The sequence below is a fragment of the Podarcis melisellensis genome, assembly GCF_964234715.1.
Source record: "Podarcis melisellensis genome assembly, chromosome: 18".
Taxonomy (NCBI): domain Eukaryota; kingdom Metazoa; phylum Chordata; class Lepidosauria; order Squamata; family Lacertidae; genus Podarcis; species Podarcis melisellensis.
The window spans coordinates 11,355,236-11,380,184 of NC_138536.1; the positions used below are offsets into that span (position 1 = coordinate 11,355,236).

The following is a 24,949-nucleotide window of genomic DNA, read 5'->3' on the forward strand; positions in this document are numbered from 1 at the left end:
TACACCACACAGAGTGTTGATCCCAGTGCCAGATTTATGTATAGGCTAAGTAGGCTGAAGCCTAGGGCCCCTAAATCTAGGGGGCCTCGCCAGCCCTACTGCTCCCCAGTGCTGCAGTCTCCCCTCTCCCAAAATTGTAAACCCAATACTTCATGCAAGGGCAGGGCAACTCAGGCCCAGCAACTATTAGGTCTAGCCAGTGGGGCACAATTTGAAGCAGTGGGGTGAAACTTGAAAAAAAAAATTGTAGGGCCCCGATTCACAGCCAAAGTCTGCAAAATCTTATAAATAAAATCCATCTAGATTGCCCTGGTGCAGGGACCCCCTTAGGAGTGGCCCACAGGGCCCAATTTGGCTCAATTGTTCCAACTGCCTTAAGGTCAGCCCTGATAAGACTGTGCAGGGGTTGGACTGACAAGCCCTGCACCTTCTAGGTCCCCGGTGTCACCATTCAGAGTACAGACTCAAGAACTTGTTATGGAAATAAAGAGGGGGCACTTATTGGAAATCAGTTTGTCACCTCTTCCCTCCCAAACCTCGAGACAATGAGCCTAGCCACCTTTTATTCACAGTTGCATAGGCACTACACTACAGCGTGGCCATAAACTTGTATGTTCAACCACTGAAATATACACCCAATATGTGGCAATGGAGATTTATGTTACTGCTTTATGAATGAACACTGTGTTTTATGAATGGACTCTGTATTTTGTGAATTACCTAAGAGCCACCAGTAGGGAGTTCTAGAACCTGATAGCTAACAAATTGGGTACTACCAAACAGCGACCCCTATTGCTGAAAGTAGGTAACCAGCAGGGAATGCTTCAGCTCAGCCTTTGCACTGTTGACTGAACACCCACTGCTGTGCAGATAATGGAGAAAGCTCATAAATTGTATCCCTTCTGGCATCCTGGCCAACTCTATTACGCTGGTGTAAACCCTGGTGCACCAGAAGCACAGAATAGCAGCAAATAAAATCCGCTCTTACGTCAGCAACTGATACGATTTATCAACCAGTTCTTCCAAAGTATTCCTAATTTATAAAGCTCCAAAATACAGGCCAAAAGAGAGCAGGTCTGGGAAGAGCAAAGCATACAATGGGCACCACCAGTGAAAAGGCCTTGCTCCATGTAACTCCTGCCCTGTCATTTGATAGAGTGCCCACTTGCCCTCCTTCTTGACATGGAATGTTCTCTATTGGAGTCTCCAGGTCGAGTACAAAGACCATAAGAAGGGAGAGCAGGGACCTTGAAGTTCCCAACAGCTGTTAAGCAAGCAAGCAAGCAAGCAAGCAAGCAAGCACACAGGTCACCTTTGTCACAGTCAGGGCTCCTGCACCCAATCTTGTTTTCATATAATCTTGTTTTTCCTCAGTAACCAAAATTATGTTATCAACATATACAAGCAGAAAAGTTGTTTTCCTTCATTTGCAAGGAATCGTACGAAACAAAGTGGCACTAATAAAGAAAGGTTTCAGGGTGGCAACAGAAAGTAAACTAAAAATGCTTTTGCAGTTCATCAAAACTATCCAGCAATATCAAGTTATAGGAAAACTGGTCCTATTAGGAGTAATCCTTCTAGTTGGTTAATTGGTTCGGCAATTTCCATGCACATGACGTGTGATGCTAATTATTTCCCCCAAGAGTTAAATGATGACTAATCAGAGGCAGCTACAGGAGAGGTATGAGATTCAGGTGAGGGTCAGATGCCTTGTCAATCCCAGCAGGTATACCTGGCCTGCCAAGCATGGAAGACATGCGTATAGTGCACAGATCTGAAAGGGCCACACAGGGTAATCCACCCAAAAGGTATGCTGAAGAGTTTGCTAAAACAGTCAAAGCAGATACAGCTGTTGTTAGTAACTCAGAGAAGGTTTGGGAACCTTTAAGCTTCAAAGAGGTCCAACGTTTAACCTGGGAGGATGCTGAGCCATGGTTAAATGCCATGAAGGCTGATTTCTCCATTAACAGTTCCTTAGAGAGGAACAAGACATGGGAACTAGTTCCAGGGCGCTGGCTTACTGGCATCTTGCACCAGGGCGCTGGCCTCTCAGGGGCGCCCCAACGAGTGGGGGAGCTGAGTGGCTTTGCCTCCCCTTTCCCTGCATGCCCACCAGCTGTGCCCCGTCAACTATATGGCTGGTGGGTGGGCAGCTTCCTTTCCAAGCCTCCGCGGGAGGAGAGCAATCCCCGCAGAGGCTTGGGAAAAGGTCGGCAACTCTGGGCAATGGGGGGGGGGCAGAGGGATCTTTGCACCGTGGTGCCGGATATGCTTAAGACGGCCCTGTGCCTAGGCCACAAAAGGTTTACAAAGTTCAGTTATTGCAAAAGTTTTTCAGTGTTAATTTTATGCATTTTTAAAAACCACCATGGTATTTAACAATACAGTGGTACCTCGGGATGCAAACGGGACCCGTTCTGGAGCCCCGTTTGCATCCCGAAGAGAACGTAAGACGTGACAGCACGTCTGTGCATGCGCGGGTCGCGTTTTGCCACTTCCGCACATACACATGATGTCATTTTGAGTGTCTGCGCATGCGCGAGTGGCGAAACCCTTAATTTTGTTTATACCACTCTTTCATTTTCTTCTAGTTGTGAGGGTGGGGGAGGGGCCTCACAAGTGGAGTAGCCGAGGGCCGCTCTTCATCTAAATCCGGCCCTGCTTGATGCCACCTAGACCCCAAGGCTCTGCAGTTCAGCACTGCAAAATCCAAGGAGACATTTCAGAAGCTCTCTGCACTGGAAAAAAAATGCCAGTTTTATCCTTTCTGGGCTTGGTTTTTTCGTTTGTTTTAAGAAACGCATTCCAAGACGCTTGTTTGAGCCTCTCTGAAAGTCCCATCTTCCCCCGGAACAGTGATCTCCTTAAGACTTTCTGCAAGCACTCTCTTGAAAACATCCCCCCCCTCTCCCCCAGCTCCCTGAAATGAAGTCTGGGGCTTAGATTTTTGAATTCTGGTCACACGCACATCGATGCATGACTGAGGGAAAGCGGCGGAGAGTGATAATAACAGGAGGGCTTAGCTCTGGTTACTAAAAAGAGAGCTCTCCAAACGGTCTGGCTTTCACAACTCCCATTCAATACCTATAGACACCAAAAGGCTTTTTCGCTGCCAGCATTAATGCCACGACAATAGAGATCTCTGGAATCCGTAATGGAGCCAGGGCGGGCAGGGAGCCGGTGCCCCCACAATCCTGCCGCATTAACCCCCCTGAATCTGCCGAAGAGATTTGGCTGGCTGGCTGGCTGTGGGCACGCAGGCTGCAATATCCCGGGTGAGTGGGTGGGTGGGTGACGGACGTTTGGCGCATTGGCACAGCCCATCGCTCCGTGCCAGCGCTGCCGCTGGGCACCACCTGTTGTCACACGCCCAGTGCGCATAGGTAGGGACGTGGGTCTGATGGTGGAGAGGGAGGGGGTATCTGTGTGGGCGTGGGCGTTTTTCAATTGCAAAAGGTCCTAGGTTTTTTTGGGATGGGGGGATTTAACCCCTGTGCAACTGTCTTTTCTGAGGCTCAGCACTCAGTTTGCATGCACAATGTCCCGGGAGCATCGCTTGGCATGCCCACAATTGGGGGCAGGAGAACGTGGCCTCTTTTGACCTAAGAGGACCCCGCAGCTGGGTCAGGCCGAAGGGGGCCCAGCATCCTGTCCTCCCAGCAGTTGCCCAAAATGGGAAACCCCACACCACGATCTGAGGGCAACAGCCTTCTCCAGTTCTGGTTCTGCTGCGTTCTAAGCTAGACTGGCTCTCTCCATGGAGGCTCCATTCAGGAATCGGATAAGACGCGGGGAAGCGTCTGGCTGCTAAATTGATACCGCCAAAGAGGGTTCCTCCAAACCAGGACTGTAGCTGGTGGGGCCACCCTGCCTGGGTGTGTGCAACTGTGAGTAGGGGGTGCCAAACTGGGTCTTTGACCCAAGTGAAATGAATCCTAGTTTCGCCCCTGATCTAAGTCCAGCATCCTGTTTTCTTGTTGGACAACCAGACCCATCCAAACAGGACCTGAGTGCAACTGAAAACTCTCCCCAACAGCCGGAACTCAGAGTCGGTGCCTCAGGTTCTAAGGCAGCCATCAGGACTAGTAGCTAGCGACAGACCCCTCCCCTCCACAGATTTGTCTAATGCCAGACGAATGGATTTTTAAGCTAATGGACTCTGTGGAGCTGGCAAAATGAACAGCAAAAGTAAGAAATCAGCATGACAGACTGTTCATGGAGGGACGGAAGTCCTTTTTGGAATATCTGAAAAAATACCATAACCAGGTGGATTTGCGAGCAGAATTTGAAATATGAGCAGCGCTAGAAGATTGATAATATCTGAAAGGCAATTTGTCTTAGAATGAAGTATGCAAATGGGATGGGATTAAGAACAGCATGGAGGGAAATATGGGAAGTCAAGTCTTAAAGAGAAACGCACAACAAATTCGGAATCTGGAATTTATAGGTAAAGATTTTTAAAATTGGGCAAAAAACCAAGGATTTGTCTAATGCCTTTTCAAAGTTGGGCAGGCCGAAGGGGGGTGCCATCTAATCCAGCGTCCTGCTCTCACAATGGCTGACTGGATGCCCCCAAAAAGAAGCCTCCCAGTGGGACTGGACCACAAGAGGAGCAATTCTGCCCACTTGCCGCTTGGGCAAGCACTCGTTCACCAGCCTGTCCTACCCCACAGGGTTGTTGTGTGGGCAGAAGCAGCGATTGTCAGAAGGAAGACGAGACCAAAGAATATTATTTACAGATATGATAACAGTGGCGTAGCGTGGGTTGTCAGCACCCGGGGCAAGGCAAGTAATTTGCGCCCCCTAACCCGTGGGTTTGCGCCGCCTAACCCTACCCCCCAGATGTTGCGCCCGGTGCGGCCGGGCCCCCCTGCACACCCCACGCTATGCCACTGTATGATAAAGGTAAAGGTAAAGGACCATTAGGTCCAGTCGCGAACGACTCTGGGGCTTCTGCGCTCATCTCGCTTTATTGGCCAAGGGAGCTGGCGTACAGCTTCCAGGTCATGTGGCCAACATGACCAAGCCGCTTCTGGCAAACCAGAACAGCGCACGGAAACGCCGTTTACCTTCCCGCCAGAGTGGTACCTATTTATCTACTTGCACTTTGACGTGCTTTCAAACTGCTAGATTGGCAGGAGTAGGGACCGAGCAACAGGAGCTCACCCCGTCACAGGGATTCAAACCACCGACCTTCTGATTGGCAAGCTCTAGGCTCTCTGGTTTAACCCACAGCGCCACCCGCGTCCCACAGTATATGATAGCCATCTTCAAATATCTCAAGGGCTGTCACATGGAAGAGGGAGCCAGCTTGTTTTCTCCTGCTCTGGAGGGCAGGACTCGAACCCATGGCTTCAATTTACAAGAAAGGAGATTCTGACTAAACATTTGGAAAAACTTTCTGACAGTAAGAGCTGTTCCACAGTGGGTGGCTGTGGGCTCTCCCTCCTTGGGAGGCTTTTAAGCAGAGGTTGGACAGCCATCTGTCATGGATGCTTTAGCTGAGTTTCCTGCGTTGCGGGGGGTTGGACTAGATGACCCTCGGGGTCCCTTCCAACTCTATAATTCTTTGATTCTATTATTCATTTAAAAAGAAAGAAAGAAACCAGACCAGTCCTAGGTTATTCCTTGAAGTGGAGTCAATGATTCAATGCACTTGCAGGAATCTGGCTCGGAAAAGAGCAAGGGGCAGCCGCGACTGACATTGAATTGCACTGTGCAAAAAAACCTTCCGTGTGTTTTGATGTCTGCTTTGGAGGAGCGGTGAGGAAATCCAAGCTGCCCGGCTTTTCCAAAGCGCTACAAGGAAATTGTAAAATTAGCAAGAGGCGGCCTCTCTCTCTCTTTCTCTCTCTCTCTCTCTTTCTTACATTACTGATAAAGCTAAATGGAGTCAGGCTATTCAAGGTTCTCAATTGGGGCTTATGACTTTTAGCCATGCAGAGCACGTTCCGGGGCTGTTACGTACAATGCTCCAACAAGGAGGACAGCATCAACCGAAAACAAGAGGGAGGGAAACCCGCAATAATTCTGCATCACAAACACCCCAGAGTTTCGCAGCCCTGCAAACAAACAGGAGCATCTTAAGTGCATCCACAAAACCTGTCTTATTCTGCGGACTACGGCACAAATTTCTTTGCAAGGAGGTCTTGCACACTTTTCCGTCTCACACGGCTCTTGCCTATCCCCTTCGTTGCCCTGAGATCTAGAAACTTGCAGACCCTCTAATTGTCCCTATTGTCCAGGGACAGTTCTGGATTTACAGAAGTGATTTGATCTCAGAATGTCCCACTTTTCACCAGCGATATTGAGTGTATAGAGTTATGCGACCACCAAAACAAGGAGATAAGTAGGACGTTTTTGAGCTTTTTTAAAAAGTAAAATTGCCAAAAACGGCACTGCTGACACGGGTTGCCATACTTTCAGACATTTTGCTAATTTCCGCCCGGAAACTGCTTCTGACGGCAGTATTCTGGGTATGTCCAGGAAATTCTGCAACCCTCCTGTAAGGAACTGGACAACCTTTAGAAGACACCTGAAGGCAGCCCTGTAGAGGGAAGTTTTTTCAAAGTTTAATGTTTTGTTGTGTTTTTATATACTGTACGTTGGAAGCTGCCCAGAGTGGCTGGGGCAACCCAACAAGGTATTATTGGGTGGGTATTAAGTGGGAAGGGTATTATTATTATTATTATTATTATTATTATTATTATTATTATTGAATAGGGTTCCCTTTTTTATCAGAGAAATGTTGGAGGGTTTGGACCTGAAGCTGAGAAAGCAGGGACGGTGGAGTGCGTTGGCGAGGAATTCCCCCGGTTTATATCTCACTTTGGCAATTCACGTTGCTTGTTTCTAACCCTGGTGACTCTGCTTTGCCTCCACGGTTTTGCCATCTGAAATATGGGAACATTAGCCTACCTTGCAGGCCTGTTGTAACCGTCAACTAGTACACGGAACACTGGAAGTGTTATCATATATATATATTATATTATTAATACAGTCAAGCTATTTATGGCACTCAGAGTGTTTCCAGTTTCCCCCTCTCTGCACAGTGGAATCATAGAATTGTAGATTTGAAAGGGACCACCAATGGCCATCTAGTCCAACCCCTCGTAATGCAGGAATCTCAACCAAAGCACCCATGACAGAGGGCCACCCAACCTCTGCTTAAAAATCTCCAAGGAAGGAGTCCACCTTCCCCTGAGGGAGCCCTTCCGCTGTAGAACAGCTGTTCATGTCAGAAAGTTCTTCCTGAGGTTTAGTTGGAATCTTAAAGCCATGGGTTCGAGTCCTACCCTCCAGAGCAGGAGAAAACAAGCTTGCTCCCTCTTCCCTGTGACAGCCCTTGCTTGAGATATTGGAAGATGGCTCTAATAGCTCTTCTCAGTCTCCTCTTTTCTAGGCTAAACATGATTAATATCCAATGGATATTAATTACTATGAATATGTTATATTTTCCTTAGGTGGCGGGGAAGCGTCCAGCACCAATCAGCCCACTGGCTGTGACCTCACAAATGTAGGCTGTCCGGTTTCTGTGAGGGAAGGGGAAGGCATCAGTTTGGCTGGGATTAAAACCTCACGGAGAGCCACACGAAGGAGGACAATATTTATGGGTGCGGCCGAACAGAGATATTTGTATGTTTTTATATGTGTTGTAAGAGTGGCTCGGGAAACCCAGCCAGATTGGCAGGGTATAAATATCATCATCATCACCATAATCTGGCAGGGCGGCTAAGGGAGTCCACAGGCAAGGAGGCTGAAAGATTCAGTAAGGTGAGAGAAAAAAGGGAGACAGAGAACTGAGATGGGGAAGGCCTGGTGAGGAGGTGGAGCTTTCGCACAGCTCCCGGACTCTAACGGCGTTTTAATATTTCGCCACCTTGCCAAAATCCCCTAGTGGTCCATGAAGGGCTTCCGTGACAGCGAAGGGTAACGCAGGTTGAAAACACAATTACCGCCGTAAGCGAATTGATCTCCAAATAAAACAGGAGAGAAGTGAATGGGGACGGCATTCATCAATAGGCCGCTGAAAAGGAAAAGAGCAGTGAAAGCCTTTTGTGGCTGGCCCTCCGCACGCGTGTCTGCGCTTCTCATCCCTGGCCGTTTGACCAGCTGGCCTTCTCCGGGGTCCCAGTTAATGCACAGCCCTCCCCACTTCATACGTCCCCTGTGCCTGGAATTCGGAGATAGACTGTGGCTGAACAAGGAGGTTCTACTTAGCTGTCATGGCTGACCACCATTTGCAGACTGCTTAAAATCCTGAGTTTGGCCTGTTGTGGGATTTGCTTTCCCTCTGTGTAAGACACAATTGTTTTGTTGTTTAGTCGTGTCCGACTCTTCGTGACCCCCTGGACCAGAGCACACCAGGCACTCCTGTCTTCCACTGCCTCCCGCAGTTTGGTCAAACTCATGCTTCGAGTAGCTTCGAGAACACTGTCCCACCATCTCGTCCTCTGTCGTCCCCTTCTCCTTGGGCCCTCCATCTTTCCCAACATCAGGGTCTTTTCCAGGGGGTCTTCTCTTCTCCTGAGGTGGCCAAAGTCTTGGAGCCTCAGCTTCAGGATCTGTCCTTCCAGTGAGCACTCAGGGCTGATTTCCTTCAGAATGGAGAGGTTTGATCTTCTTGCAGTCCATGGGACTCTCAAGAGTCTCAAAGGTGTGGGTAAATCAGGGAAGTGGGGTGGGACATGCGTCTGCTCAAGGGGTTGACAGACTCCAACTCCCATCAGCCTTAGCTGCCAGTCAGGGATGATGGGACATGAAGGGCAACATTATCTGGAGGTCACAGGTCAGTCAACTGAAAAAGAGGCATTTCCAGCCCCAGGCAAGAAATGGAAGGGTGCCTCTTTTTATTTTAATTTTTTAAATTTTAATTAAAAATTAAAATGGCTGCATACAAATTCAATTCAAAAAAAAGAAGAAGAAAACAGCACAAAGCAATACATGGTGCAACAACTGCTTCTGTTTTAGTAGGGCTGCTACGTTACTGGGATTTCAAAGGCGGAACTGACGCCCGGGGTGGGGTGGGGGGATGAATTTATCCTGCATCTTAGGAAAATAGTGGGGGTTTTTTTGGCATCTTGGGGCGGAAAGCCCAACAACTTTGGGGTTTGTTTAAAAAAGTTCAACAATTTTGGAGTCTTCCTAAAAAAAAGGACCATCTTAGAAGATGCCTTTACTAATTTTAGAAGATGCATTTCCTTGCAAGAGAGAAGAATGCTTCTTCCTAGATTAATGCACATATATCTCAACTATGACCAGTTTTTTGTATATCACATGAGTTTTAAAAGTATCCTTGTGAATTTTATAAATTTTATGACTCTAAATATGAACAGGAGGAGTTTAATAAGAACACAGTTTGTGGGGGGCACGGCATTCTGCATATGTTCAGAGCAGCTTTTTCCACTTTTCGGAACCGGGAGCCTGAGCAAAATTTACGCTGCACCCAGCAACTTGCTTCTGTCAGTGGGCAGCCAAAATGAAAGCTAACACCTTTCCCTCATCTGTTGATCTCAGCATCTGTTGTTCCGGAGGTAGACTGTTTCTGAACCTGGAGGCTCCATTCTGCTGCTCCACTAACATGAGCATAACCAATGGGAGCAGGGGGGCAACTGCCCACCCCCCGAAAATCAATAAAAATACATAGCTAACTGAGGTACTGGACCCCCAACAGAAATCCTGGCTACGCCCTTGGTACCTAATGCCCCTCTACTGACCTCTAATTAGTGAATTCGGCTAATTGGATCAGAACTAGCCAATCTTTTTAGCGGTTTTGGGTGCCCATGTCCTGTGTCGGCATCACCAACCCTGCCTTCTTTTGCCCCTCTGTGTATGCTCAGAGATTCTTTCCCTTTCCATCTGTCACTCGCCCCCCCCACCCGCGTTTCTGGAAAAGTCTGGTGCGCCCCAGCCCAGCCCAGCCAAGTTCTCTCCCACCTCTGTGCCTTTCTAGCACCTTCTCCGAACTTTGCACATGCCCATGGACGCGCGCGCGCGCAGCCTGCTTTCCCACAGAGCTGGAGCCGCCCTCAACCTCTCCTCCTTTGAGGATCTTTCTCAGCAGCGTCTATTCCGATCCCTTGTTCCCTGCACTCTGCACATGCTCCATTCCCTTGGCATCTCCGATCTCCTCTCGTCTTCCTCGCTTTGCCTCAGTCCTCCATCGCTTTCCCCGCTCCGCACTCTGCACACACCCAGAGCCCATCGAGCTCACGTCTCTCCTTCCCCCTGCACTCTGCACATGCTCTGCCTGCCTCGTTCCCTCCCCACAGCGCCAGCGGGGCTCCTCCCTCGCCGCCTCGCCGCGCTCTGTGCATGCCCAAAGACTCCTTGCTCGCCTCGCGCCGCCTGCATCTCCTTGGACGAAGCGCAGACCTCTCACCTCACCTAGATGAGCCTTCCAACTCTGCCATTCTAGGTTTCTGCGATTCTTCCTCGCCCGCGCTCTGTGCATGCCCAGAGGCAGGCTCGTCCTCCTCTCCGCTTCCTCGCCTCGCGCCGCCTGCATCTCCTTCTCCGGAACGCAGGCATCTCTTTCCGATGCAGCCTCTATATGTGTGCTGCTTGTGGGCGCGTTAGGCGCCCGTGCCAAGCGGCGCTTCTCCTCTCCAACAGGCTGGCGAGGGTGCCATCATCTCCCCAGTACCATCTTCATCCCCAGGTTGGCAGGGTCGCCCTCTGCCGCCCCTAGCGGCGCGCTCCCGCCAGAGCAGCCTCCAGCTCCGCCTGGAGAGCGAGCGAGCGAGCGAGCAGCAGCCAGAGCGCGAGAGCCCAGGCGCGGCGGCGGCAGCGGCTGCGTTTGGATAGGGCGGGGGGGACCTCACTTTCCCTCTGCTCCTGCTCTTTCCCTCGGCTCCTGCTCTGCCCACTTCAGCGGACCCTGATGGGCGGCCCCTGGGAGACCCCCTCCCGGCTGCCTCCTTAGGGGACCCCCCACCCAGCGCGGGTGGGGGGCGGGCGCAGGGGTTGCGCGCCCCTGCGCCTTGCGCGCCCTGCCCTATGGAGAGGCGCCGGGCGCTTTGCTGCTGGTGGTGCTTGTCGCTGCTGCTGGCGGGGCAGCCGGCGGCCCGGGGGCACCCGCAGCCGTGCCACATCCTGGCACGGATCGGGCACACCGTGCGCCTGGGCGCCCTGCTTCCCCGCGCAGGCGAAGCCGAGAGCCGGGCGCGCAACGCCCTGGCCCGCGCCAGCCGCACGGCCACCTCCGCGCTGCCCTACAACCTCAGCCTGGAGGTGGTCCCCGGGGCGCCCCGGCAGAGGGACCCGGCCTCGCTGGCCCGCTGGCTGTGCCAGGCGCTGGTGGTGCGCGGAGTGGCCGCCGTGCTCGCCTTCCCCGCGTCCCGCAGGGAGCTGCTCCAGTTGGACTTCGCCGCCGCCTTCCTGGAGATCCCCTTCGTCAGCATCCGGGAGGAGGAAGAGGAGGAGGAGGAGGAGGAAGGCAGAGGGGTACAAAGTGCGAAGACCCCCATGCCCTTCAGGAGCCGGGTAAGGAGAAAAACACCCCCTCTTTTTCATTTAAAAAAATCCTCCCCGATGGAGAGCCTCCTAGGGCAAGAGCAGTCTATCAGCCCAGGAGCAAGCAGGCTACAGATTGACTTAGGCAGGGCTTTTTTCCAGCTGGAACTCACCAGAAACGTCTCATGTGGGCACCATGAGCGTAGCAAGGATTTATGTTGTGGGGTCAGGTTTTATGTTTCGGAGGCGGAACCGAGCTCTGCGAAACAATTGATCGGTTAGTTAAGTATTTGTACTTATTTACTTGATTTAGGGGGGTGCAGCTGCCCCCTGCCACCCTTGGCTACCCCCCCCCATTGCCATTATAAAGGAACAAGGGAGGTGTTCATGGTGAGTTCTGGTGCCTCTTTCTCTATAAAAGCAGCACTGGATTTAGGGAGCATGGAATTGAAGAGTTGGAAGGGTCATTTAGTCCAACTGGCACAGCCGTCTTGGGCTCAAATAACCGACCTTCTGGTTGGGTTACTTGAATGATGGACCTGGAAGGGACTCTGTGGGTCATGTGGGGCAGTGCCCACCCTGCTGTGCCGAAATCACAGCTTTGATTTGTTATGTGGTTGAACCTCCACATTCAAGGGCAGTCTACCTTGGAGAGGCTTCGGGGACAGGTAGCTAAATGAGGCTATCATTGCCCTTCAGGAGGAAGGCAGCCCTCCCTGTTAGAGAGCCTTCTCACAGGATTCTGCTCACAGAATGATAGAATTGTAGAGTTGGAACCTCAAGGCCACCCCTTGCACTGCAAGGATCACAGCTTTGAATGGTTGGCATCTAGAAACATCCACAGTCAGGAGCAGTCTATCTTGGAGTCACCCAGGCAGCGCACAGGCTAAACGTGGCTATTAATTTAAAATATTTCTCCACCCATCATATGAAAGTCCACAGCTGGTTACAGCTACATTACGAATGGTAATAACGTAATAAGATCTATTATTTTGTATTGTCCTGAAATACTTGTTATTCTTATTACTCGCATAACTCATTAATACTGCTGTGATTGTGGCCGTCGTACCATTTTATAATGCAGTATTGTGTTCCTTTCTCATAATTCAAGAGTTATTATTGCTTACATAACTTATTAATACAGCTGTGCTGTATTAATTGTATGTAAGGCTTCACATAGGATCATAGCACTGTAGAATTCAAAGGGACCCCTTGGGTCATCTAGTCCAACCCTTTGCAATACAGGAATCATGTCCACTCAGAATTAAGTCCCACTTGAAGCCATGGGGCTTGCTCCTGAGTAAGCAGGTAAAGGATTGCAGCCCAAGTGGCTGAAGAAGTGTGCATGCACACGAAAGCTCATACCAAGAACTAACTTAGTTGGTCTTTAAGGTGCTACTGGAAGGAATTTGTTTTGTTTTGACTATGGCAGACCAACACGGCTACCTATCTGTAGCCCAACTGGCTGTTATGTCCGGGGTCAGTCTTACCTGAGGGTCCTAGATGCAGAGGGAGAAATGGCAAGGAATGTCTTCAACTATTAGCTATGATTAATAATCCTTTTATTACTTCGATCCCTGAGCTTCCATGTTTGGGAGAAGTCCACCTCTGAGCACCAGAGGCTGGCAAAAGGCAGCAGGGCAGGCGGTCCCTGAGTTGTGAGTACACCTGGCGAACCTCCATTGCAGGGGCAGTCTACCTCGGCTGGAGAGAAAGGACCGGGGAAGGCTGTGAGCCTCCTCCTCCTCCATCATCAGTGTTGCCAGCTGCCTTTTTGGTCCTCCTTCCCCTTGAGAGGTCGGCTGCATCTGAAGCTGGAAGCTTGAGGCAAAATGTCGATCGCAAATGCCCATTTTGCACCCATGCTAAGAGGGAGGTTGTTGGTGGATAATAAGTGATCAGGGATAATCAGGGAAGGATATCCCTTTCCCTGGTTGGCTGGACTAGATGGAGACCTCAATTGGTACTTCTTCCTGAAGTGAACGGAAATATATATTCTAATAATGATGATGATGAGGTACCCAAGGGTCATCTAGTCCAGCAATGCAGGAATAAAAAATAACAACAGCCCTGTAAGTTCATGGCTTCTGCCCTTAAAAGGTTCTGTCAGCACCTTATTAGCCTTTGCATGGCAGGGGGTTGGACTGGATGACCTTTGTGGGTCCCTTCCAACTCTATAATGAAACTGAGCCTCTCCATATAGACATAGTCTACCTTTGAGCACCAGCCGCCGGGGACTAGGAAGGCAGCATCGCCTTTATTCCATGTTGGTGTCCTTTCTGAGGACATGGATCTGTCTCCTGTTTGGCAGCAGGATGTGGTCCTTTTGCCCCAATCCCAGCAAGGCCACCCCCCACCCCACCCTGTTCTTACTTTAGAGCGAAAGCCTCTGCATCCAGGGGTAGTCTACCCTCTGATGCTACGGACAAAGAATTAGTGGGCGTCCATTTTGCATCCCACTGTTGGAGACAGGAAACTGGGGTTGGTGAAACCCTTCCCCTCCCCAGCCTGATTTGTTTTGGGGACACACACACACACTGAACTTTTCCTTTCCCACACCTGTTCAGTTTGAACCCAATGTTATCCCTACTCAGAGTAGACGTACTGAAATGAAAGGCACTGCTTACTCAAGATGATCAGTCCCAGTAAATGAGGCACAACCCAACAGGGTGGGTTTTTAAGCTGAGGGGGACGATGACTGCCATTAGGCTTTTCGGCTCTCAGCCCAGGACCGTCGGCCTGCCTGCTGGCTTCTAATGCCGGTGATTGATGCAAGAGGCGTCCGATCGCCCCGCTCTGGAATAAACAGGCACAGCTGAGCAGTTGTTCAAAAAAGAACCAAGCCTGTCGATGGGATGTCATGCTCAGAGACGCTCTGGGCCCCTGGGACCTGTTTGTGGCTCATAAATCAAGATAGGAAAAGCAGAGAGGTGGGTGGGTGTAATCCTGCCACGGTCCTCTGCCAATTCATGCTGGGAGTCAGTAATCCTCCCATTGAGCTGGTCTGTACTACAGCTATAGATATAGATACTGGAAGATTCACTGGATAGCTCAGCTGGTTACAGTAAATGCTGAGAATGCCAAGGTTGCAGGTTCGATCCCTGTACGGGGCAGCTGCATTGCAGCGGGTTGGACTAGATGACCCTCAGGGTCCCTTCCGACTCCACGAGTCTGTGATTCTACGTAGATATCCTTCCTCCACACACATGAGCCCATGCTACTGCATTCGGGTGGCCCAAAGCCACCAGGAACCCCATCTGTGCCAGGCTCTTGGCCGTTCTGCATTTAATTTTGTTTCTTAACGGGAAGGGATTTGGTAGCTCTCGGCTTGGGAAGTTGATTTATATCAGAGGAGACGGTCTAGCTCAGGGCTGCCGACACTGGTGGGCAGAGACTCTCTGGGGGTCTCTGGCTGGGAGGGGGGTCTCTCTCTGGAGACGCCTCAAACCTGGGACTTTGTGTGTGTGCAAAGCAGGGGACCTCACTGCTGAGCTGTGCCCCCTAAAATGAAAAGATGTTGGTCCTCAAGATTCTGGTTTGAACAGGGTTACCAGAAGCTCAGATCCTTTGGCACATCAAATTAGTGTTACCTGGCAGTGTTTCAGGAAAAGAGAGGCACCCAAGGTCGCCCAGTAAGCTTTGTTGACAGAAGGCAATTTGAACCCAGCACACTCTGCTTCTTCCTCCACCACGCTACCCATTGCACCGCACCACCCCTGAGAGCTGAGAAGCGGCAGCTTTGCTACCACATAGCTCAGTCTGTAGAGCATGAGGCTCTTCATCTCAGGGTTGTGGGTTCGAGTCCCACATTGGGCGAATGTTTCCTGCGCTGCAGGGTGTTGGACTTGGGGGTCCCACCCACCTCTACAATTCTGCAGTTCTATGTTCTTCATACCCTGGGTCAAAACAGATACCCCCTCCCCCTGGCAAGCAGGCCTAGTGCAAAGACTCTGCCCCTTGTTTTCCCAGCAGATGACAGCAAAAAAAATCGGTCATTGTTATTTTTTGCAAAACTCAGAGGGAGCCCCCCCCCCCCCAACTTTCTTTGAATGCATGGGGAATGCAATTGCAGTGGGGATAGGGGAAGAAATTGCTAATCAATATGTGCTGGGGCACCGGGACCTTGTGACAGCAGCAGTCGTCTATTGCACCTTCTAGGGACAGCAATACCCCAACAATGCCTGTTGGATTTGGGGAGCAGAAGATAGCCAAATCAGGTGCAAAGATTGGGGTGGAATCTGGTTCCAGCTTTAGAAGGAGTTGGTTGTTTTGTGACACCAAACAAGCTCAGGTCTCCTTCTCCCTCTTTGCCACTCAAGGCTGCTGTTTGGAAAAATCCAAGAATTATTCCAAGATAATAAATAGGAATATCCTCCCAAGGTCTTGCCAATATCTGGGGGCAAAGGGAGGGATTTGATTTGATTCTTTCTTTTCTGTTGTTTCCCCTCCTTTCAACTGTCTTGTCGCCAGGACATTAGTGATCTCCGAGAATTCCTTCCTCGTCGCTGGTTTCCTTTGGTCCAATTCCCCGCAGCCAATATAGGCAATCTGTATTTTGCTCACAGGTTCTCGATGGGGGAAGGAGGGAGAAAAAAACCAATTCCCTCTCGGCGCAGAAGCAAAAGGCTCGATTTTAAACAGGTTTCCAAATAAACCTGAAGAAGAAAAGCACAGCCTCTTTCAAACATCACATTTTCAGACCTGTGAGGTGCATGATTCCCAGGGGCTGGAAGCAGAGAGGTGCGCTCTTGTGGCATTTAAGCACATAAGAAGTCCAGCTTCCTATCTCCACAGCAGCCAGTCAGATGCCTCAAAGGGAAGCCCGCAAGCATAATAATAATAATAATTTTATTATTTATACTCCACCCATCTGGCTGGGTTCCAGCCACTCTAGGCAACTTCCAACACATAATACCAAACATGAAAACTTCCCCCTACAGGGCCTCCTTCAGATGTCTTCCAAAAGTCATTTGTTTATCTCTTTGACATCTGATGGGAGGGCATTCCACAGGGAGGGCGCCACCACCGAGAAGGCCCTCTGCCTGGTTCCTTGCAACTTCACTTCTCACAGTGTGGGAACTGCCAAAATGCCCTCAGAGCTGGACCTCCATGTTTGGGCTGGATGATGGGTATCCTTCAGGTATCCTGGGCCGAGGCCATTGAGGGATTTCAAGGTCAGCACCAGCACTTTGAATTGTGCTCGGAAACGTACTGGGAGCCAATGTAGGTCTTGCAGGACTGGTGTTCTATGGTCCCAGTCACCAGCCCGGCTGCCGCATTCTGAATTAGTTGTCATTTTGGAGTCATCTTCTTCCAAGGTGGCCCCACAGAGAGTGCCTTGCAGTAGTCCAAGCGGGAGAAAACCAGAGCATGGACCACTGGTGAGACAGGGTGCAAGCAGGGAGGGTCTCAGATGGAGCTGCCAGACAGCCGCTCTGGATGCAAAATTGACCTGTGCCTCCATGGACAGCAGTGAGTCCAAAATGACCCCCAGGCTGCACAGCCGGTCCTTCAGGGGCACAGTGACCCCATTCAGGACCAGGGAGTCCCCCAGCCCCGCCCACCCCTTGTCCCCCACAAAACGGCACTTGTATCTTGTCAGGATTTAACCCCAATCTGTTAGCTGCCATCCATGTGAGAGCAATAATCTTCTCCCACACTTGTTTACCACTGTTCTAAGGTAGATGTGTTCTAAGGGACGTGGGTGGTGCTGTGGGTTAAACCACAGAGCCTAGGACCTGCTGATCAGAAGGTCGCCGGTTCAAATCCCCGCGACGGGGTGAGCTCCCGTTGCTCGGTCCCTGCTCCTGCCAACCTAGCAGTTTGAAAGCACGTCAAAGAGCAAGTAGATAAATAGGTACCGCTAAGGCGGGAAGGTAAATGACATTTCCATGCGCTGCTCTGGTTCGCCAGAAGCGGCTTAGTCATGCTGGCCACATGACCCGGAAGCTGTCTGTGGACAAACGCCGGCTCCCTCGGCCAATAAAGCGAGATGAGCACCGCAACCCCAGAGTCAGTCACGACTGGACCTAACGGTCAGGGGTCCCTTTACCTTTACCTTAAGGTACACTAGCTCTCTTCATGCAGGCTCCACTGAGGAGAGCCCTGTAGTGGGATCAGGCCAATGGGCCACTTAAGTCCAGCCTCCTGTCCTCACAGAGGCTGACCAGATACCCCAAATGGGAAGCCCCCCCCCCTGCAACAGCCACTCTCCCCACTTGCCACTCCCAGCAGCTTGTGCTCAGAGATACTGGATACTGGATGCAGAACATTTGGCCATCAATAAGTTCTTGCAAAGCCCAATTTGCACGGCAGGTTTAGCAGCGGTGTTGTAAATCCCCCAAGATCTTTAGAACCGTCCATCCTGCCTTCTTTGCCTCGCTCTTTAGAACGCAACAGCCATTTCTTTGACGTTGCCACACACCCATCCGTCAAGAAAGCCCAGCAGGTGTTGAGGTTCCAGCTAAAAAACAAATTAAAAAAAAAATACATTTGGCAACTTTTCCAGAGGTTTTTTTTTACCTTGACATCGCTCCCTTCTGCTGTGAAAAATAGCCTCGTTATGGAGCAGATAACTTCTGGATCCAAGGTAAAGTGACATCGTAGATCTCTCTCCTGCAACAAATGAAAGATGAGTCAACACGGTCATCGCTTGGCAAGGCGAGGTCTCCCATCTGCAGAGGAGAGAGGGAAGGGGTTGGGCTGAAATAGCCTTCAGGGGTGGCTTCAGGGCTGAGCACAGTTTATGGTGCAACACGGGGAAAGTTAACCTCCCCTTGGCCTGTAGATTTCTCCATGCCTGGTCTTTGAAGGGGCACTTTCTCTCTCCAAATGGAGGAGTTCTTCCATCTCTCAGGCTTTGTTTGGCCCTGATAAAGCCACACAGCACAGGCAATATAGAACTGTAGAGTTGGAAGGGATCCTGAGGCTCATCTAGACCAACCCCCAGGAATGCAGAAAAATGCTGGCATATTATTTATACCCTGCTCCTCTGACTGGGTTGGCCCAGCCACTCTGGGCGGCTTCCAGCATACAGTGGTACCTCTGGATACAAATGGGATCCGTTCCGGAGCCCCGTTCACATACCGAAGTGAATGCAACTCACGTCTGCGCATGCGCAGGTCGTGATTCGCCGCTTTCGCGCATGCGCGTGTCGTCATTTTGACCGTCTGCGCATGTACGAGCGGCGAAACCCAGAAGTAACGCATTCCGTTACTTCTGGGTCACAGCAGAGCACAACCCAAAAGTGCTCAACCTGAAGCATATTTAACCCAAGGTATGACTGTGCAGTCATACCTCAGGTTAAAGACACTTCAGGTTGCGTTTTTTCAGGTTACAGACCCGCCGAAACCCGGAAGTACCAGAACAGGTTACGTGCATGTGCGCAGATGTGCTGCTGCAGGTTGCAAACGCTGTGGGTTGTGAATGCGCATCCCGCACGGATCACGTTCGCAACCTGAGCGTCCACTGTATATTAAAACATGAAACATTTTTAAAAGCTTCCCTATCCAGGGCTGCTTTCAGATGTCTTCTAAAGGTTGTTTAGTTAACTCATCTCCTTGGCTCTGGGGTCGCATTTCTCCATACCTTCCAACATTTTCCCCATGGAAATGGGGACTTCCTAAGGAAAAGCGGGACATTCTGGGGTGAAATCAGAACATGGGACAGCTTCTGTAAATCTTGGAAAATAGAGACACTTGGAGGGTCTGGCCTTGGGGAGAGGGGCAGATCCTTCCCTCCTCTTTTGAGAGTCATTCATTGAGAGCTTTGGAAACCACCAGTTGACAATGAGGGGCCCACAATTAAAGCCAGATCGCTGTGTCAATCTGCATCCATTTGCCTCAAATTGTCACCTCGTCCTCCCTGCCATTTCACTCTTTGCTAAATAAAAGCAGCCAGAGCCTGTCAGCAGAGAGGAAAATGTTTGCCCAGGGTGACCCCTGGGGTCCCGCTGAGTCTCTCCAAAAAGATAACCGGCTTCCATTAGTAAATAATTGCTTTGCCCACTTACGATCTCAAGGACATCTATTGCAGAGACTCCTCAAAGCCTCATTCTCAGCAGGGCTGGAGTTGCAGCCGTATATTTATGGGGTAGCAGCAGAGTGGGGTTTGGGGAGGGGGCAGGAGACAGGGGCTTTCCTCTGCCAGGGCATTCCTGGTGATCTTTATCAGCTGCGAGGCAAGAAGGGTTATGATAATTTCATGATCCCACAGTGAGGATCCCCCTGGAGATTTTGCCATGGCCAATTAGTTGCTGCTCCCATCACTGCTGCTGGAAAGTGTGTCATTTGGGGAGGGGGGGAGGCTGACTCAGTAGGCAGCGCAAGGAGAAACTTTCTGGGAGTCTGGCTCACTTTCGAAATTTGGGGATCGGGGGCTCATCCGCGCTGCACTTTGATAATTTTAGACCCCAGATTAGGCAGCCTTATGGCGGGGGCTCATTGGATCAGAGAGGAGGTGGTGGAGTGGTCTGATGTGGCCCTCAAGACCTCTCCCCCCCCAGCCTCAGGGCTTTCCCCAAGCCACACCCCCTCTCCACGGGCCATGCCCCTCACCAGTCCTGCTTTAGTGCTTTTGGCAGCCTGGAAATGTGTCCTTGAGCTCTGAAAATGTGTACCCTCCAACATTTCTCTGATGAAAATAGGGATGTCCTATTCCATCACCACCACCATCATTTTATTATTTATACCCAACCCATCTGACTGGCAATATTTCAATGGAACCTCCATGGCCAGTCAGCACCTACCTTTGAATATGAGGTCCCATTGGTTTGTGCCATTCCCAAATGTTTCCTTTTCCTACAGAGACGGGCCCCAACAACTCCTATTTGTGTGGTGTCATCTTGCAAACGTCCGCCAGGGCTTCCATCCAGCCCACAAATCTCTCTTGCAGCAGAGTTGCCACCCGGAGTCCGGAGCCTGAGTTAACTTTGGAAAAGCTGCCTGGGCACTTTCCGTTTTCCTCCTGCTTCCTGTCCAAAGCGATATAAATGATGGTTGAACTCGGAGAGGAGGTTTTTATTGTGCTGTATTTCCTCTGTCTCCAGACAGTCTATTAGAAAGTTCTGGACATGGGCAGCTGGGGCCGGTGGTTCTCCTTGGGACTTGGCTGAAACAGCAAAGTCGGCCGAAGGAGGAGATCTGGTGGGCTGGACAGCCCTGTTTTAAAGCCAGGATACCTCAGTCAGTAGAGCATAAGACTTTCAATCTGAGGGTCATGGGTTTGAGCCCCATGTTGGGCAAAAGTCGATTCGAATAAATGACCCTCATGGCTCCTTACAACTCTACAATTCCTTACAACTCCTCTACAACTCCTTACAACTACAATTCTATGAGGAACAAAAATGAATTTACAAGGGATGGAGAAACACCTCTGTTCAGAAGAGACATTGCCTCAATATTTCCTGCTGCGTGCAGGAGACAAAGGAACACCTCTATTTTAAAAGAGCAATTCTCTAGGAGGTGGAAGAATGCCTCTGTTTCGAACATGGTTTCCCAAATTTGTTGTTGGACTACAACTCCCATCATCCCTAGCTAGCAGGTATGGTGGGAATTGTAGTCCAAAAACAGCCGGAGACCCCAATTTGGGAAAACTCTGATTCAGAAGAGGCATTCTCTCCTAAGAGACACAGAGCACTTTTCCAACCAGGCCTCTGCAGACCGAATGAGCTGTTTGCATCAAACAGAATGAGGACCTCCTGCTCAGTCACTATTTCGTTCCAGTTTCCGATTACAGGGGGCTAATGGTTTCCACTGTGACCTTTTCATTTTGTGCTTGTGGCTCTGTGGAACTCCCTGCCTCTTGAGAGCAAGGAGGCACCATAGAAACCCTGCAATAATCCCTGCGCTCTTTTCAGATCTATTTGCTTAGCTAGCAACCGACATTTCACATGTGATGATGGTCTTCATCGGACGTGGTTACCGTTTCCAATTCCCTCACCCACCCACCTCCATTTCCTGCATCACCCACAAACACGGGCACATTTTCTTCAGTGTATTTCATTGTGTTCATCAATCACTTCCCATTAAAGCATCCCAAAGTGATAAACACTTTTTTTATGAAGAAAAACAGTAATGAAAACATCAATAAGTGTGGCTCAAGGCGCCCTGTGGAGACGACCTTGACGTGATCATACCAGCTCTGGGCTGGCGATTCGTCTTTCTGAGCACTGCTCCTCTTCCACCCCCAGTGTTCAACAACGCATGTGTGCATGAGGGAAGGCGTCCTGAACCAACCGTGCGTACTCTCACGCCTCGTGCTGGAATCAAGCTTTATTTTTATTTGTTTTTAGGGGGGCGGCTGTAGCTTGGCGTTCCGAGTCAGTATTAGGCAGCTCAATTTGCTCCAGTTTGAAAATCAGAATGATGAGGTCCGGAACCTTGACTTGGTGTGTAAAAGAAGGGTTGCGAGTCGCTGGCACAGAGCGCATGCCAGTCTTGTAGAACGTCCCAGAGCAACATGGGACCTGGGTGGGGTGAGGAGATGATACCCAGTGCCAGAGCGCTTGCTTGGCATGCAGAAGGTTCAACCCCAGTGGCATCTTCAGGTAGGGCTGTGAGATTCCCCTAATTCTGAAACCCTGGAGGGCTGTTGCATACCCTCCAAAATTTCTCCAGTGAAAATAAAGTAAAGGTAAAGGGACCCCTGACCACTAGGTCCAGTCGTGACCAACTCTGGGGTTGCGGCACTCATCTCGCTTTATTGGCCAAGGGAGCCGGCGTACAGCTTCCGGGTCATGTGGCCAGCAGGACTAAGCCACTTCTGGAGAACCAGAACAGCACAGGGAAACACCGTTTACCTTCCCACCTGAGTGGTACCTATTTATCTACTTGCACTTTGACGTGATTTTGAACTGCTAGGTTGGCAGGAGCAGGGACCGAGCAACGGGAGCTCACCCCGTCGCGGGGATTCGAACCGCCGACCTTCTGATCAGCAAGCCCTAAGGCTCTAGGGATGTCCTATTCCATCATAACAACAACAACAACAACAACCTTCTTATTTATATCATGCCCAGCCCCTTTGGGCGGCTTCCAACATATATAAAAATACAATAAAACATTAAACATTAAAAAACTTCCCTATCCAGGGCTGTCGTCAGGGCTGTATTCTAAAGCTTGTATAGTGACTTATCTCCTTTACCCGGGGGTTGCATAACTCCATACCCACCAACATTTCTCCTATGAAAATAGGGACGTCCAATAGGAAAGTAGGACATTCCGGGATCAAATCAGAAACCGGGATGGCTTCTGTAAGTCTTGGACTTTTCTGGGAAAACAGGGACACTTGTAGGATCTGCGTAGATCAGTGGTTCTCAAAGGCTGTGGCAGGATGACTCTTGCGACTCGACAATTCTATGATTCTCTGTTCCTATATAACTGCATTGCTTTATACTTTCTGGGTGCCTCATGATTATATGATAAATTAGTGGTGTTCTGTGTTATAAATCAAGTTCTGCTCGGAACTGTATTATTATTATTATTATTATTATTATTATTATTATTATTATTATTATTATACCCAGCCCATCTGGCTGGGTTTCCCCAGCCATTCTGGGCAGCTTCCAACAAAAGATTAAAAATACATTAAAACATCAGTCATTAAAAACTTCCCAAAACAGGGCTGCCTTCAGATGTCTTCTAAACACCAGATAGTTGTTTATTTCTTCGACATCAGATGGGAGGGCGTTCCACAGTGTTTTTTTATTTGTTTGTTTTTATTTTCCAATGCTGCAAATTTTTATTTTCAAAGTGTCGCCCGGAGAAGAAAAGTTTGAGAACTGCTGGTGTGGATAATACTGAGCTAGATGAGGAAGATTCATAGAATCCTAGAGCTGGAAGGGACCACGGGGGTCATCTAGTCCAACCCCCTGCAATGCCGGGATATTTTGCCCTACGTGGGCCTTGAACCCTCAACCCTCTTGCTCTGCCGACTGAGGAGAGGGCTACCTGTGGCTGCTAGCCAGGATGGCTATGCTCTGCACCCCCCATGGAGGCAGCGATGCCTCCGAACTCCAGTTGCTGTAAATGGCAGCAGGGGAGAGAGTTGGTCTTGTGTTCGAATCTTGCTTGCGGCCACTGTGAGAACAGCACGCTGGACTAGATGGGCTTGATCCAGAAGGGATCTTCAGACGTAAAGAGCCACCTGGTCCAGCAACCTTTAGCCCACATTCGTGATTCTGCAAGGCACCCCTCCTTTCCCGATGAGAGGAGGGGGATTTCTAACATCCCACCCTCCTAAAAGTCCACCTCTCTTTTCCATCTCTGGCACAGGTGAGCTTAAACTCTGCTGACCTCTTGTGGCCGCCTGCCTCTTTGCTCTGCTTCCAACGGGGGCTCACCTGCGTATTATTATTATTATTATTATTATTATTATTATTAGCCACTCATCTGACTGGGTTGTGCCAGCCACCAAAGAAGAATGGCAGCTGAAATTGAGAGAACATGTAGAATTGGCAAGTTTGATGTGCAAAATTAGAGATAAGAAAGAGACCGGTTTTTAAAGGTGATAGGAAAATGCCTGCAGAATACTTAAAAACTCAGTGTAAAACATGTTAAAATGCAAGTAGAGTTTGAGTGAGAACAGCAGTGGGGGTGAACTTTCCATTTTTCTTTTGTGATAAGGGCAAGGCCTATAGCAGGCATAGGCAAACTCAGCCCTCCAGATGTTTTGGGACTACAACTCCCATCATCCCTAGCTAACAGGACCAGTGGTCAGGGATGATGGGAATTGTAGTCCCAAACATCTGGAGGGCCGAGTTTGCCTATGCCTGGTCTATAGTAACTATAATATGGTGCATAAATTGAAATTCTGGGGAAACCCTGGAGGGAGGGAAGGGAAGCCGCAGGAGGAATGACTGATTGCTAAACTTGAAATGATGTTGAATTGTTGAATTCTGTGTGTGTGTGTAATAAAAACCTATGAGACAGCTGTGGAATAGCCAGCTTCATATAACCAACATGCTTAAGTCTAATTAATGCATGATGGAGTTAGTATTTATTCATTTATTTGATTTTTATACCACCCTTATCATAAGATCTCAGGGCAGTTCACGGAATAAAATACAGGATAAAAACAAGTAAATAATTGAAACAAAACAGCAAAACAGTAACCCCCTTCTTCCTGTAGACACATTAAAAAGGCTGTAGAATATTAATCAGCCTGTAGAATATTAATCAGGTTATACAATTTTAATCACAATTTTAATTTTTGTTAGTGTTCCATGCTGGGTTGCCAGAACAGAACTGAACAGGCTTAGGGTCCAGTCTAAGTCCCCCCCCCCTCTGGTCCAGAATGAACAAATTATGCCTGTATATATTTGACAGTCCCGGGACTGGGGATTTACAGCTGGCCAAACAGGAATCAGCCAGATGAGCTGGAGATCCACTGAATCCTAAGCTAGATCCCTGCAGATCTTGCCATAGAATCGCCCCTTAAGTGGGATTTTGGGTTCGTTTTTTATTATGCATTTTGCTTTTTTTATCTTGTAATTTTCTGT

At 49.7% G+C, this 24,949-nt stretch overlaps 1 protein-coding gene across 2 annotated transcripts in view; it reads left to right on the forward strand.

Moving 5' to 3' along the window:
* Positions 1 to 10,998: 10,998 nt before the first annotated feature.
* GRIN3B (glutamate ionotropic receptor NMDA type subunit 3B) overlaps positions 10,999 to 24,949 on the forward strand; it is a gene marked incomplete at its 5' end in the record, with an annotated part of 36,218 nt that continues 22,267 nt past the window's right edge. Inside the window, one exon of one of the 2 annotated variants that reach the window (XM_081895431.1) lies at positions 10,999 to 11,484. In XM_081895431.1, coding sequence (XP_081751557.1) covers positions 10,999 to 11,484 — 486 coding nt within the window. Of the gene's footprint in view, positions 11,485 to 12,341; positions 12,421 to 24,949 lie in introns of those variants that run through there. The other variant, XM_081895432.1, reaches the window with a different exon arrangement.